Source organism: Bombyx mori, chromosome 8 (assembly GCF_030269925.1).
Source record: "Bombyx mori chromosome 8, ASM3026992v2".
NCBI lineage: Eukaryota > Metazoa > Arthropoda > Insecta > Lepidoptera > Bombycidae > Bombyx > Bombyx mori.
This window is the reverse complement of record NC_085114.1, coordinates 7,010,722-7,023,652: the sequence shown is the minus strand read 5'-3', so window position 1 is coordinate 7,023,652 and position 12,931 is coordinate 7,010,722. Positions and strand designations below refer to the sequence as shown.

The 12,931-nt window shown below is 36.8% G+C and overlaps 1 protein-coding gene across 1 annotated transcript in view; it reads right to left on the bottom strand.

Moving 5' to 3' along the window:
- Positions 1-1,646: 1,646 nt before the first annotated feature.
- Positions 1,647-12,931, bottom strand: part of LOC101744194 (facilitated trehalose transporter Tret1) — a 38,831-nt gene continuing 27,546 nt past the window's right edge. Inside the window, exons 4-7 of the mRNA XM_004932036.5 lie at positions 11,155-11,363; positions 10,498-10,764; positions 7,346-7,567; positions 1,647-3,599 (exon numbers count right to left, since the gene is read on the bottom strand). Of these exons, the coding sequence (XP_004932093.1) occupies positions 3,066-3,599; positions 7,346-7,567; positions 10,498-10,764; positions 11,155-11,363 (1,232 nt within the window). The 3' untranslated portion in view covers positions 1,647-3,065. The remainder of the gene's footprint in view (positions 3,600-7,345; positions 7,568-10,497; positions 10,765-11,154; positions 11,364-12,931) is intronic.

The window sequence follows — 12,931 nt, the reverse complement described above, 5'->3', positions numbered from 1 at the left end:
TCATTCACCGGTGCGTCGTTCAGTCGGCGTTTGTTTCGCATGAAACGAGCTCAATAAACGCTAACAATTGAATATTATTTGGTAAGAAAAATAGAGGAAAGTGGTGGAAGACTAAGGAGACAAGTGTCAACGTTCGTTCCCTTCGCCTTAGAATAATTCATATTAAACTAATATTACATGGATATATTACCACATATTATTACCATGTGGTAATATATCGATGTAATATTATGAACGTCAAAGTGTCGTTTCACGTCCAAACGAAGCAACGGATTGTCATAAAAGGATAGTTTTAGATCAGCAGTGCCAATTTTTATCCTGAAAATATATGTCATTCCCACGGGAAACTGTTTTATTATCTTTAGAAAAATGACGTGAGACTAGAAAAAAAAAACGCTTTTCCTTGACATCGCGAAGCTGCGAGTAAAACTTGTGATCTTTATTTATTTAGGTACTACTGGAGCCTATAGACATCTACAACGTAAATGCGCCACCCACTTTGAAATATAAGTTCTAAGATCTCAGTATAGTTACAACGGCTGCCCCACCCTTCAAACCGAAACGCATTACTGCTTTACGGCAGAAATAGGCAGGGTGGTGGTACCTACCCGCGCGGACACACAAGAGGTCCTACCACCAGTAAATTGTTGCGATATTTGTTTGTATTAGCAATGGTCTTTACATTTCGCCATGTTGTCCAAAATTTGAACTATGTTCAGTAGAAGTCCGAGCTGATCTATTTTTGTAGCGCTCGATGTATATGGCACAACTGATAGCGTGTAGCTTATTTCCGCTCGTGGACATCGGCAGTATAAGAGGCTCAGTCATTCCGCTATCTACCTCTGCATATGTCTTAATCTACGTTACACCTCTTGTGCCGGCGCATCCATAATTCCCGGAAAACTAACTAATCTCTCACTACTATACTTGCCATAGAATACATGTGCCAAGACAATATGGGAGCTTCTTGTCTCCTAGTATTTCCGCGCTGAGCAGGCCTAACAGACTAAATGAGAGATTTCAAATTTTTATAATAATTTAACGCCAACATCAGTCAGAGCTGGCCGCGACAAAGAGCCAACAGTAAGGGGCACTGACGCAAAATAATAGTACCATTTTACGATAAGTTTTACGTCGCTAGATTTAAGTGGGTTGATATCATACTTGAGTCCTTAACCTTTGATTGATAAGATAACTAAACATTAGTTCATATTGAATGTTATCGTAGACATAAACACGGATAGTAATTTTATTGTGATATGTATTTAAATTTGACATCATGTATCTGTTGTTGAGAATTTCTATAAATAGTACTATAAATAGTATTTTTACTGGTGGTAGGACCTCTTGTGAGTCCGCACGGGTAGGTACCACCTCCCTGTCTATTTCAGCCGTGAAGCAGTAATGCGTTTCGGTTTGAAGGGTGGGGCAGCCGTTGTAACTACATTGAGACCTTAGAACTTATCTCAAGGTGCGTGGCGCATTTACGTTGTAGATGTCTATGGGTTCCAGTAACCACTTATCACCAGGTGGGCTGTGAGCTCGACCATTCACCTAAGCAACAAAAAAAATATTGAAAATTATATAAATCAAAATTTGATGGAGGTAAATTTCTCGTAAGTTGTGAAAATAAAAAATATGCATGGTAAATTTAATACTTTTATTCAAATCTTTGTAACATTCGAATAACTTGTGTCATAGAAGATTCATTGTCAATAATACTACTTACAGTATAAAGTTGTGCTTCGGTACATAATACAGTAGGACAACGTTACTGATTTAATCACAGATACACGTCTTTAAATGCCTTTACATACAAAATTATATATTTTACTATATTTTTGGTGTTACACACGTACCTATAAGTTTAGCAACATATTTTTTTCCATTCATATGTAAAATCGTAGAGATATCACAAAATATATAGTTAATATATCATGGACATAATATATAATGATGTAAGATCATAATCTTATTTCTATGAATTTAAACGTTTTATGTTCCATCATTTATGTGCGTTATGCAATATAAGTTTCGCTGATAAGTTATCTCAAGCTTTAGATGCAAATGTATATATCAACACACAAATATCTAAAAATGTATACTTTGCTATTCCCAAATAATGTTGTAGGTATTTCTTTGCCACAGATTTGCTGATAAGCTCTCTTATCTAGTGTAAGTTTTTACTGGAACTTCAAATGTTGTTTGTCAACTTATTTTTAGGTCAAATAGGGTGATAAGGTCACGCCTTTTATAAAGCGCATAGAGATCATAATCTGAATTCCGTTGTTCACCTTCAGACTAGAGACACAAGGTCGAAGTCGTTATTGCATAGGATTAATTTAACAATTCCTTTGCAGAAATAGGACTGTGGTTCTGGCCCTTGTGGCCTTTCAACATGCCCTACAATTGAAAATTACGCAAATCAGCTTGCGGTTTTAATTTCCCTAAACCATGTATTTCGTAATACACTCGATATATATTTACGTCAAAATATTAATTAATTTAATTAACAAGGCACATTATAGGATTTAACATCGTCTTTTCGCATTAAAAGTGCACTACACATTTCCAAAAATATTCGAAATTGAATTAATATGCGGAATCATTTGGTATCACCAGTATTTTTCTCATAAAAACTGTCAATAGAACGTAGTTTAGTTTTAGTTTTTTTTAGTTTACCTATGTTTTGACTACTATTCAAAAAATTAATGTATAATTTTATCTTACTTTAAAAGACAGATAATGTAACTGGTAAAAAATAAAAAATAAATGTTACAAAGATGATTAATATTAAAAATATCACATTTTAAACCTTTTAAACACTCTCCTCTAAAATTAGTAAGTTTTGAGATTATTATACAGTTTTAATGCGAGAAGACCATATAATATTCTTTAAGGTCACGGCGGCAAATAAACATATGCCACGATTTATATATTTATGTAAGTTAATGACATATCACTGCGGTTATGTTTATCACAACAAATATATATTTTTAAGTACCTACAATAATATGTCAAGTAACATATGTCAATCACAGTTTATTTAACTAATAAACAATGGCTCAAACGTTTTGACTACCGGTTGTTTTTTTACGAGACAGCCACAATATATTCGGCTTTTGATAATACTGTTCTATTTGTAAAAGAGATTTCCCTTTCGTCTCTGGTAATAAAAGGAAAAGTAGAATTGTGGCAAGAGCAGCGGAAATACCGAAGAAACTAAAGACAGCCGCTATTCCTATATTCTTCATCATCGCAGGGTAAAGTTTGGTAAAACCAAAAAGGAATGAATTAAAGAAACAGAAAATATAGCCTCCGCAGAGCCCACGGACTTTGGTGGGCAGTAATTCGCCTATCATAAGCCCCGGCAGTACAAAGAATCCTAAGGTATTGAAGCCAACGTATGCGAGGATCAGGACTGGCGGCGCGATGCCTGTACCGGGGCCTTGCGCGAGTAGGGCGGCCAACGCCAGAGTACAGACAGAAGTTCCAATGCCAGAAATCATGACGAGTGTCCGACGAGTGAGCCGCAGTAACAAGATGCAAGCGAGGATCGTCACTGCTAACCTTACTAAAGCGCTTGCGTTGGCTGCCATCTAAAACAGAAATATTTTTAATACGCTTTAATTTGTTTCAGACGTATGTACGTTAGTATGTAACGGAATCTTTGAACATGATTTTGACCCCCTTCAAAACGTCGGATTAACTCGAAATTTGGTGTACTTATTAAGGACCGATGACAATTCAATATTAAAAGAATTGAACGCTTTTTTACAATAAAATAATTTTTTCTTACACTATTTTTAATCCAAATTTATTTTCTATTTTTTAGTTGGATTTTCTATAAAAGCGTATTTTGTTAGTTTTTTAAACTATTATTTATTCAAAGTTTAGTTTGAAGATTTTAGCAACCAGAAGATTGTTTGAATTATCGCTAATCCTATTCTCATGGATTTTTGAACCTCAGAGGGACTTCAATTCTCCTTGTATTATTGGCTTCGTCTTCTTTCCTTACTCTTTGCTGAACGATATGAGAGCTATATTCTTCTTCCAATGATGTTTGAGAAGTTTTCGCCGGATGGTAGCGGCTCATCCAGATCCTCGTGTTGATTATGATGACGAGGTAGGTATGCTCATTTGCTTATCAATTAAACACAAAAAGAGGCGGAATATAAGGCTATAACGGAAGTAAACAAAATATAACTATTATCTACCTATTCAATTGGACTAAACCTGGTTTTAGTTGTATTGCAATGGTAATGAAGCATCGCCAATATTTAGTTAACCACATAATAACTTTATTAACATTTACCATTTATTTGAACATTATAGGTAGTTGTTGTATTTCCTTATAAATAATATTATTCATCCATAAAGCAATAATTGTTTCTAATTAGCATACAAAATTGATTGACTAATTGATAGACTAATATTGATATTAGTATGGTGTCAGATGAGGAGGCTGCGTTTACATCTACAATACTGTAAATTGTGAGCACCGATAAAAATCTTCATGTGATGTACCTACCTGAACTACACAGTATTTAGAAAACTTAAAAAAAGTCATGATTTCAGGTTTCAAGCCTGTGAGTTTTTTAATGTTTTTTTTTATATGAGATGAATTTATTTTATAGAATGTGTGACAAACAATTATTTTTTAAGTTAATATTTTATAATTAAGAAGTGCATCTCAATTGAGGAAAAATAACTACACTAGAATTTAAAACTGCCTCTCAAGATGATTATACTACGGAAAAACGTATCCGTTTCTTATTAACCACAAACAAGTTATTAAACAAACTGGAATTGAAAATGTTAATTATTTCGTGAAAATCAGGTGATTGTCATAAAATTTACTTATAACTTGTCTAGAGCCAGTTACTCTGCTGACATTTTATTGCATACATAATATTACAGAGTAGAATAATTGGGACTAATACCTACTTCTCTGCTTCAATTATTATTTAAAAGGTCAATTACTATATTTTTTCAAACCGAAACGCTTTACTGCTTCACGGCAGAAACAGGCAGGGCGGTGCTGCCTACCCGTGCCGATTCACAATAGATCCTACCACCAGTAAAACTATTACAATACTACTACTTACTACTACAATACCTAATATTTTTCTGTGATTATTTCGGAATTTTTTTGTTTATTACTATACTATACTAATATTATAAAGAGGAAAGATTTGTTTGTTTGTTTGTTTCGAATAGGCTCCGAAACTACTGGACCGATTTGAAAAATTCTTTTTCCATTAGAAGCCGACATTGTCCCTGATGAACATAGGCTACTTTTATTTTTTTATTTTTTTTGGTTTCATGTGTGTTTTAATGTTTCCGAAGCGAAGCGAGGGCGGGTCGCTAGTCCAAAATAAGCGGATGACTTAACGGCCCACCTTAAGACATTAGTTGTTCGTTGATGACTTCGTTGAAATAGGCAATAATTGTGTATTGAAGTACCTATAAAGTTGCTGTTTAGTACTCTGAAACTTGGCCATTTTAGAATCCATGCACCCATGCCGACCCATGATATCGACGCATCTCTGCCAGCGTAAGTAGTGGTCAGTTTTCAATGCCCTTTTTGAAGAAGTCAGTTATAACGGAGTGAACCTATCTTCAAAGGCATTTTCCACTACCTGCCTCTCGGGTATAGAATTTTTTCCTGTCAAGAAGTTGCCCAAACTTTGGCAAAGATAGGGCAAGCTCTGATGCGTGCAACACTTCCACCCTAGCTCTTGTAGCTACCGTGAAGCAGTAATGCGTTTCGGTTTGAAGTATAGGGCAGCCGTTGTAACTATACTGAGACCTTAGCACTTATATCTCAAGGCGGGTGGCGCATTTACGTTGTAGATGTCTATGGGCTTCAGTAACCACTTAACACCAGGTGGGCTGTGAGCTCGTTCACCTATCTAAGCAATAAAAAAAAGGAGACCATCTATTACGCCGTATGAGTCGTGCGTTCGTATGTAGTGTTCACTCCGTACACATTATTAAAGTTTTGAGCAATTTGTGGAGCATTGCTACCACGAACTTGAATACCATGATTGCTCGTATTTTTATCGTGTCCATATTAATGTATAAATGACAAATGTAGTGAAAACAAAACAATAATAAATGACTGAATTTGAAGCTATTATTCTATATTTTTAAAATAAAATTAATTTGAATTTAGAATTTATTGGCAGCCATTCATAAATTACGTATTGTAAAACGGCAACTTCATAGGTAAAGAGCTATTAATTACATGTGTTATCGAGAATTAGATTGTTGGGAATTGTAAGGAAGACAAAGTCGAAGATTAATACATGGTCGTTCCGACTATTATCTTTTGGCGTAGAATATACCTTTTTTTTTTTTTGGTCAGGAGGAAATCGCCGGACTTCCGCCCTCCCCTGGGGATGAAGGGCGGGGCATGTCGGAGTCGAACTGACCAAAACCTCCTGTCGCTCAACAACCCGCGTCCGAACCTCGCATGAGACAGAACCCATGAAAAGGCAAAGGGGGGAAAGTGAAGCGTTTAGTGCGGAGCACATCTCACGCCGGACTGGCGGTCGTCGGCGCCACGACCACCAGCCCTCTCGGTCGGCAGGCTATCCGGAGCCCGCCTAGATGGCGCCGGTTAGAATGGGTTATCCTACGGAATACCCCGCTGGGTCAGAACCAGCGTGGGTCGAGGATAGTCGGCCTTCCATCACCCGGATGCTCTTGCGTAAAACGCGTGCAGAGCAGCTTGCACGTCGTCTTCTTAGGCCCCCTTCGCCGGTCCCCAGACCGACATTTGAAGGGGACCCGAAACCCTTAGAGGGCCAGGGCTTGGGCGAGATCCGCCTCCCTGGCCCCCGCCCGACGGCGGCGGGCTTGCGCGTAGAATATACCTAGTTGATAATTTAACGTTGTAAAATAATAAGCAACTTAGATATAGCTTCCTATGTTATTTTAGATCGAGGAACAGATTACTTGAAGATGAGTGTGGTTGTTAGTGGATGAGAGTGATTATTAAAGTTCAATTCATGGAAGTTAAGTAGAAATGCCGCAGGTAACGACTTAATAGGATTCACGGTACGTTGGAGACAATGATTAGAATCGCCAATTATTTACTGTTTTGCAATATTTTTTCAAAGTCACAAACATGTCGCTGCCGTCTTGTATTATTTTCACTGACAAATTATTAAGTATTATTTATCGACGGTCTATTGCTCAGTAATTTCAGCAATTATATTAAATGTCCATAAATTTGAGCAAATTATTATAAAGTCGTAAAATATCAAGGTAGCTATTAGCTGAGTTTTTGATAATTCGCTTGCTTATAGTACACTTATTTATTGAAGTTCAGACTCACCTCAGGCGGCAGAGAACCGCCGGCTTCTTCAACAATTTTGATGGCATAAAATATAACGACATAACTTCCTGACAGAATCTGCAGTAAGTTGAACGTGTTGATCAGAATCAGTGGTTTCAACACAGGGGATCGAATGACAGTTGCGAAGAATTTGATATTCTCTTCCCCTCGCGCTTTCTCCTTCTCCCGACATGATATTAATTCATGGAGTTCTCGTTGTGCCTGTTTGAATCAATTAATTGTATCAGTTCTTCTAAATTGATGAAGATGGGTGGATTAGATAAGATAAGGTACTATACTATAAGTAAGGTAACTAACTATACCTGAGACCTTAGAACTTTTGTCTCAAGGTGGGTGGCGCATTTACGTCGTAGATGTCTATGGGATCCAGTAACCACTTAAGAACAGGTGGACCGTGAGCTCGTCCACCTATCTAAGCAAAAAAAGAAAGATAAGATAGATAAGATATTAACGAATCTGATCTAAAATATTTCAACAGCCTGCTACGGGAATATAGACTTTTTGACCGGTTACTTATTACTTTTAAATAAAGACAGAGCAACATTGCCTGTCTAATTTACGTAAATGAGGAGAAAGGATGTATATTAAGAATATTACAACAACGAGCTTGTCATGTGATGCATGTATCCAGTTGAAGAGCGTAAATTAAATGTCAACTTCACTTATTGTCCTCTATAAGTATCTCAGTACTTGAATAAAGTACAGTAGGGACGTACGTATAATTTAAAATCGTGACCAAAAAAAAAAAAACTACGAATCATTTTAACTTACCACAGGTTTTGGTATTTTTGGAGAAGTAATTTTGGCAATTCTGTTTTTACGGATACTGTACTTAATTTTTGTAATTTTATTTGTCTTTAAAGCGATAATAAGTTTCTGAACCAGCTAAATTAATAAATTATTGCATAGGAATAACGATAAGTTTCCCAATATAATTTTTTTTTATTTTTTATTTATTTATTTATTGCTTTGATGTGCTGACGAGCTCACAGCCACTTGTCTAGGTTAGGTTTTGAGGTTCCTTGATTGAGAGACATGATCTTTCTTTCTAAAATATTTCAAGGATGTTTTTTTGCTAAAAGGATTTTTATTCAGTATTGCTTAGGTTTGTGGATGAGCTCACGGCCCACCTGGTGTTAAGTGGTTACTGGAGCCCATAGACATCTACAACGTAAATGCGCCACACACCTTGAGATATAGTTCTAAGGTCTCAGTATAGTCACAACGGCTGTCCCACCCTTCAAACCGAAACGCATTACTGCTTGACGGCAGAAATAGGCGGGGCGGTGGTACCTACCCGTGCGGACTCACAAGAGGTCCTACCACCAGTAAACTTTGTTATTGATTCTACTGTAATGTGCGAGTGAAATGTATTTTATATTATAAGTGCAGTCAAAAATATATAATGATTGTGTAGATGTACCTACATTTACTGTTTGCTCATAAAAAACTACACGGATGGTAATTGTTTGTATTTGTTTTGACAAGGCTTGGACAATAAAATGTCACATCAATTGTCTTGCTCCTCCTCCTTAGTTGAGCTCATTTAGAGTTCAATTATATAAATAATATCGCACGAAGTTCTCGAACCATCGATTTTATGACGATATATGGCGAGTCTGATGTTTATTGTTTTTTTAAACGAGGTTCACGCTATCTCTTGAGTGCTTACTGTTGCTTTTCCGTAGTGAACTAGTGAACTCTGAGGTCGAAATTGTGACAAGACACTCGTAACGTGATCAAATATTTTAAACATCTTAATGTGATTTAACAATGAAAGAACAGAATGGATATAATTTTAAAGTGGTACGTTAATCTATTAAAAACGTACGTACGTAAAAGTTGATGATACTTCATGTAACTGGTGACATGATCCAATATTTTAAACAACAAAATGTGATTTTAACAATGAAAGAACAGAATGGATATCATTTTAAAAGTTTTACGTTAATATATTAAAAACGTACGTACGTAAAAGTTGATCTACTTCATGTAGCTCGTGACGTGATCAAATATTTTAAACATCAAAATGTGATTTTAACAATGAAAGAATAGAATGGATATGATTTTAAAAGTTGTACGTTAATATATTAATAACGTACGTACGTAAAAGTTGATCTACTTCAAGTAACTGGCTCACGACCCAGTTACTAGAGCCCATAGACGAGAAGGTCAATGATGCTATCCACCTTGAGGCATGAGACTTTTAATTGTATTGTATAACTGCTGTCCCACCCTTAAAAACCGTAATACATAATCGGTTCGCGGCAAACATGATGTTGTGTTCATACGTGCTTATAATACTCAGAACTAATTACGCAAATTCATAAAATTTACAGATAAGATTTTTAAACTATGTTCTGCTTGATGACCATTGTAATCGTTCGGCCCATATTAGCCTTGTTGACACACGGTTTTTTATTTGCTTGACCTATATCTATCTATGCAGCGGAATCTTGCGACGTAATTTTCAGTTACAAGTCGTTCGATTAACTTAAAAAATGCACACATAATTATGATGGACCGCGTGGTAGAACAACAGAATGATTTCATTACTATGTCCAAATATCCTAACCGGGAAAAAATATTACTTTTATTTTTAGTTTCGTTTGCTATTGAAGACTGTTTTTTAGTTTTTAATTACACAATTTAGACCGAGTTTCATTGTACTGCATAATGACTGCATTATTTTATAGATTTAGGTCTATCTTTAAGCATGTACCAGTTACTTTTGAATGTTTTAATGAAAACGCTTCGCTTAAGTTGACCTACAAAGTTATAATATTTTATACCACGCATCACTGAATCACTAAAATGTTATTGACACTTCTTAGTGGAATCGGAATAATTACGTCATCTTTTGTTTCACGGAGATATTTCTGAAATCGATTGCCGATATCAAAGAATAAACCCACACATTGTAACTATTCCTATGTTACTCCATATTATGTAATAAGAATATAACAAACACAGTGACACTTCTTAGTAGAATATCTTTTGTTTCACGGAACCATCTTTGAAATCGATTGCCGATATCAAAAAACAAACAAACACATTGAAACTATTCTTATGTTACTCCATATTAGGTATTCAGAATATAACACACACAGACAAATAATATAATAGGTTACCGTTTCAGTAGTGCCTCGGAGTCGTGACATCGCTGCCATGGCCTCGTGGAATCTTCCTCTTCTAGCCAACCATGTCGGGCTTTCCGGAGAGAAGCATAGAGCAATAAATGCTAATATTGGGAGTACAGTGGAGAGATATGCAACGGACCTCCAACTAAGGGGACCGCCCAGGGTGTAAACGTACAACACTCCAAGAGAATATGCAACAAACGGAGTTCCAATTAGTAGACCTCGTAATCTGGGCTCAGATATTTCACCCAAATAGACCTGAAAAAAGAAAGTTACATTCTTATAAAAACTCTGATATGTTAAATGAGTTTATTATTAATTGCGTTTCTTTCAATAAAATTTATTTCTCCTTCCTTCTCTTAATGGTGGTAGGACCTCTTGTGAGTCCGGGTAGGTACCACCATCCCGCCTATTTCTGCCGTGACGCAGTAATGCGTGTCGGTTTGAAGGGTGGTGCAGCCGTTGTAACTATATTTGAGACCTTAGAACTTATATCTCAAGGTGGGTGGCGCATTTATGTCGTAGATGTCTATGGGCATTAGTAACCACTTAACACTAAGTGGGCTGTGAGTTCGTCCACCCCTATATGCAATAAAAAACCCATAAAATTAAAATATATAGTTAATTGATTATTTTATGTTTAATAACCTGTGACGGAGCGGCCATGAGGCCTACAGCGAAGCCACAGACAATTCTACCAAGGAGCAATAAAGCGTGATGCGACGCAGTTCCTATTATGATCCACCCAACGACCAGCGGGACGGTGCAGGACTGTAGCGTCCGCCGCCGCCCGATGGCTTCCATCACCGGACCTGACACCATCGAGCCGAGAGGGGTAGCTGCCGAGTGGATACTGGCTACAATAACAAATAAATGTTTCGTAATTATTATAATTTTTATTGTTTAAACAGGTGAACTGAACGAGCTTATGGTTCACTTGGTTAAGTGGTTACGAGGTTCCAAAACTGAATGTCTAGATTAGAACGTATAATTGTCTCATATGACGGCTGTCCCACCTTTCAAACTGGAATGAATTATTGCTTCTAGGCAGAAATAGGCAGGACGAGGGATGCGGGCTTACAATACCCCATATCACCAATAAAAGTATCTACAGTAGTCAGCCCTATCTTAATTTATCTATAACGAAATAGCTATTGGCAGAGACTTGGCATTTTTGGGGCCTCTTGTCCAGTCCGTCCACATTACTTCAGTGTGTTTGGTGTATACGATTATTTGAATGATTTGCTATAACAGCAAATGGGGGCGAGGCCTAGGATAGAAAGAAACGTGTAAGCAGCCAGTCCTCCACATCGCCTCATACTCATACTCATTCGGAGCTCATTTGGTATGTAAATATTTAACTTTATTCAATTAAGCTACAATTTGAATCTTGCTAGTCTAATCATGATGTCGCAATCATAATATCAGTAATATTAAAATTTAAAACGTTTCACAAATAAAAAACAGCGAACTTGACTATAAATTCGAGGATAATCATTGTGGTTGTCGTTACTGTAAAAATTATTTATACTCTTTATTTTAAGAATGTTTTTAAATACAAGAAAAAAATTCGTGGTGGCCGAAAGCATAAAATCACCAGCGTACTCGTATCGCTTACATGCATCGCGTTCTCATCCGTAGGCAGGTACCAGTTATTATAATGAAATACGTACCTAACATACTCGTATGTTCATGAATGAATTACACGGTGAAAGAATAACATGGTGTAATAAAATCATACCCGCAGAACATTATTTCTGCCATTAGACCTATTGTGCCTGTCGTGCCTATCGTGATAGGCCGTTTTGTCCATCCGCACGGTTATGTACCACTCTGTCTATTTCTGCCGCGAAGTAGTAATGCGTTCCGGTTTGATAGGTGTGCGGGGCCTTGTCTTCGTAAGAGCTCTTCACGCACAGAAAATGTTCTGCCTCACCTTATTTGGGTTAACCGTTGATCAATAATAGTCACCGAACACCTTGTAATGGTGTTTCAGAAAAAATGTACTTTATAAATTTAGCGTGGCAACTCTGAAATGGCGTGGCAGCTGTTTATTCCGATTATTAAAAACGGAGAGAGCTTTACGAAAGAACAACGCGTTATAATTGTGAAAACTTATTACGAAAATTTGGTAAGTTATGCTGAGACCACTCGCAAACTTTGAAGAACTTTCAGTCGAGAAAGTGCACCTAATGTGTCAACCATTCGAAGAGTGGTAAAAGAAATGAAGAAACTGGGTCAGCTATGGATAGTAAGACTCCTGTGCGTCAACATACCGGTCGGTCTCTTGAAAATATTGCTGCGGTAAACGAGAGTGTTGCCAAAAATCCGAAAACATCAATTTGGTATCGTTCTCAACAAATTCAAATTTAGCGCAGCACATTTTGACAAAAGGCCTCTCACCTTCATGCGTACAAAATTCAGC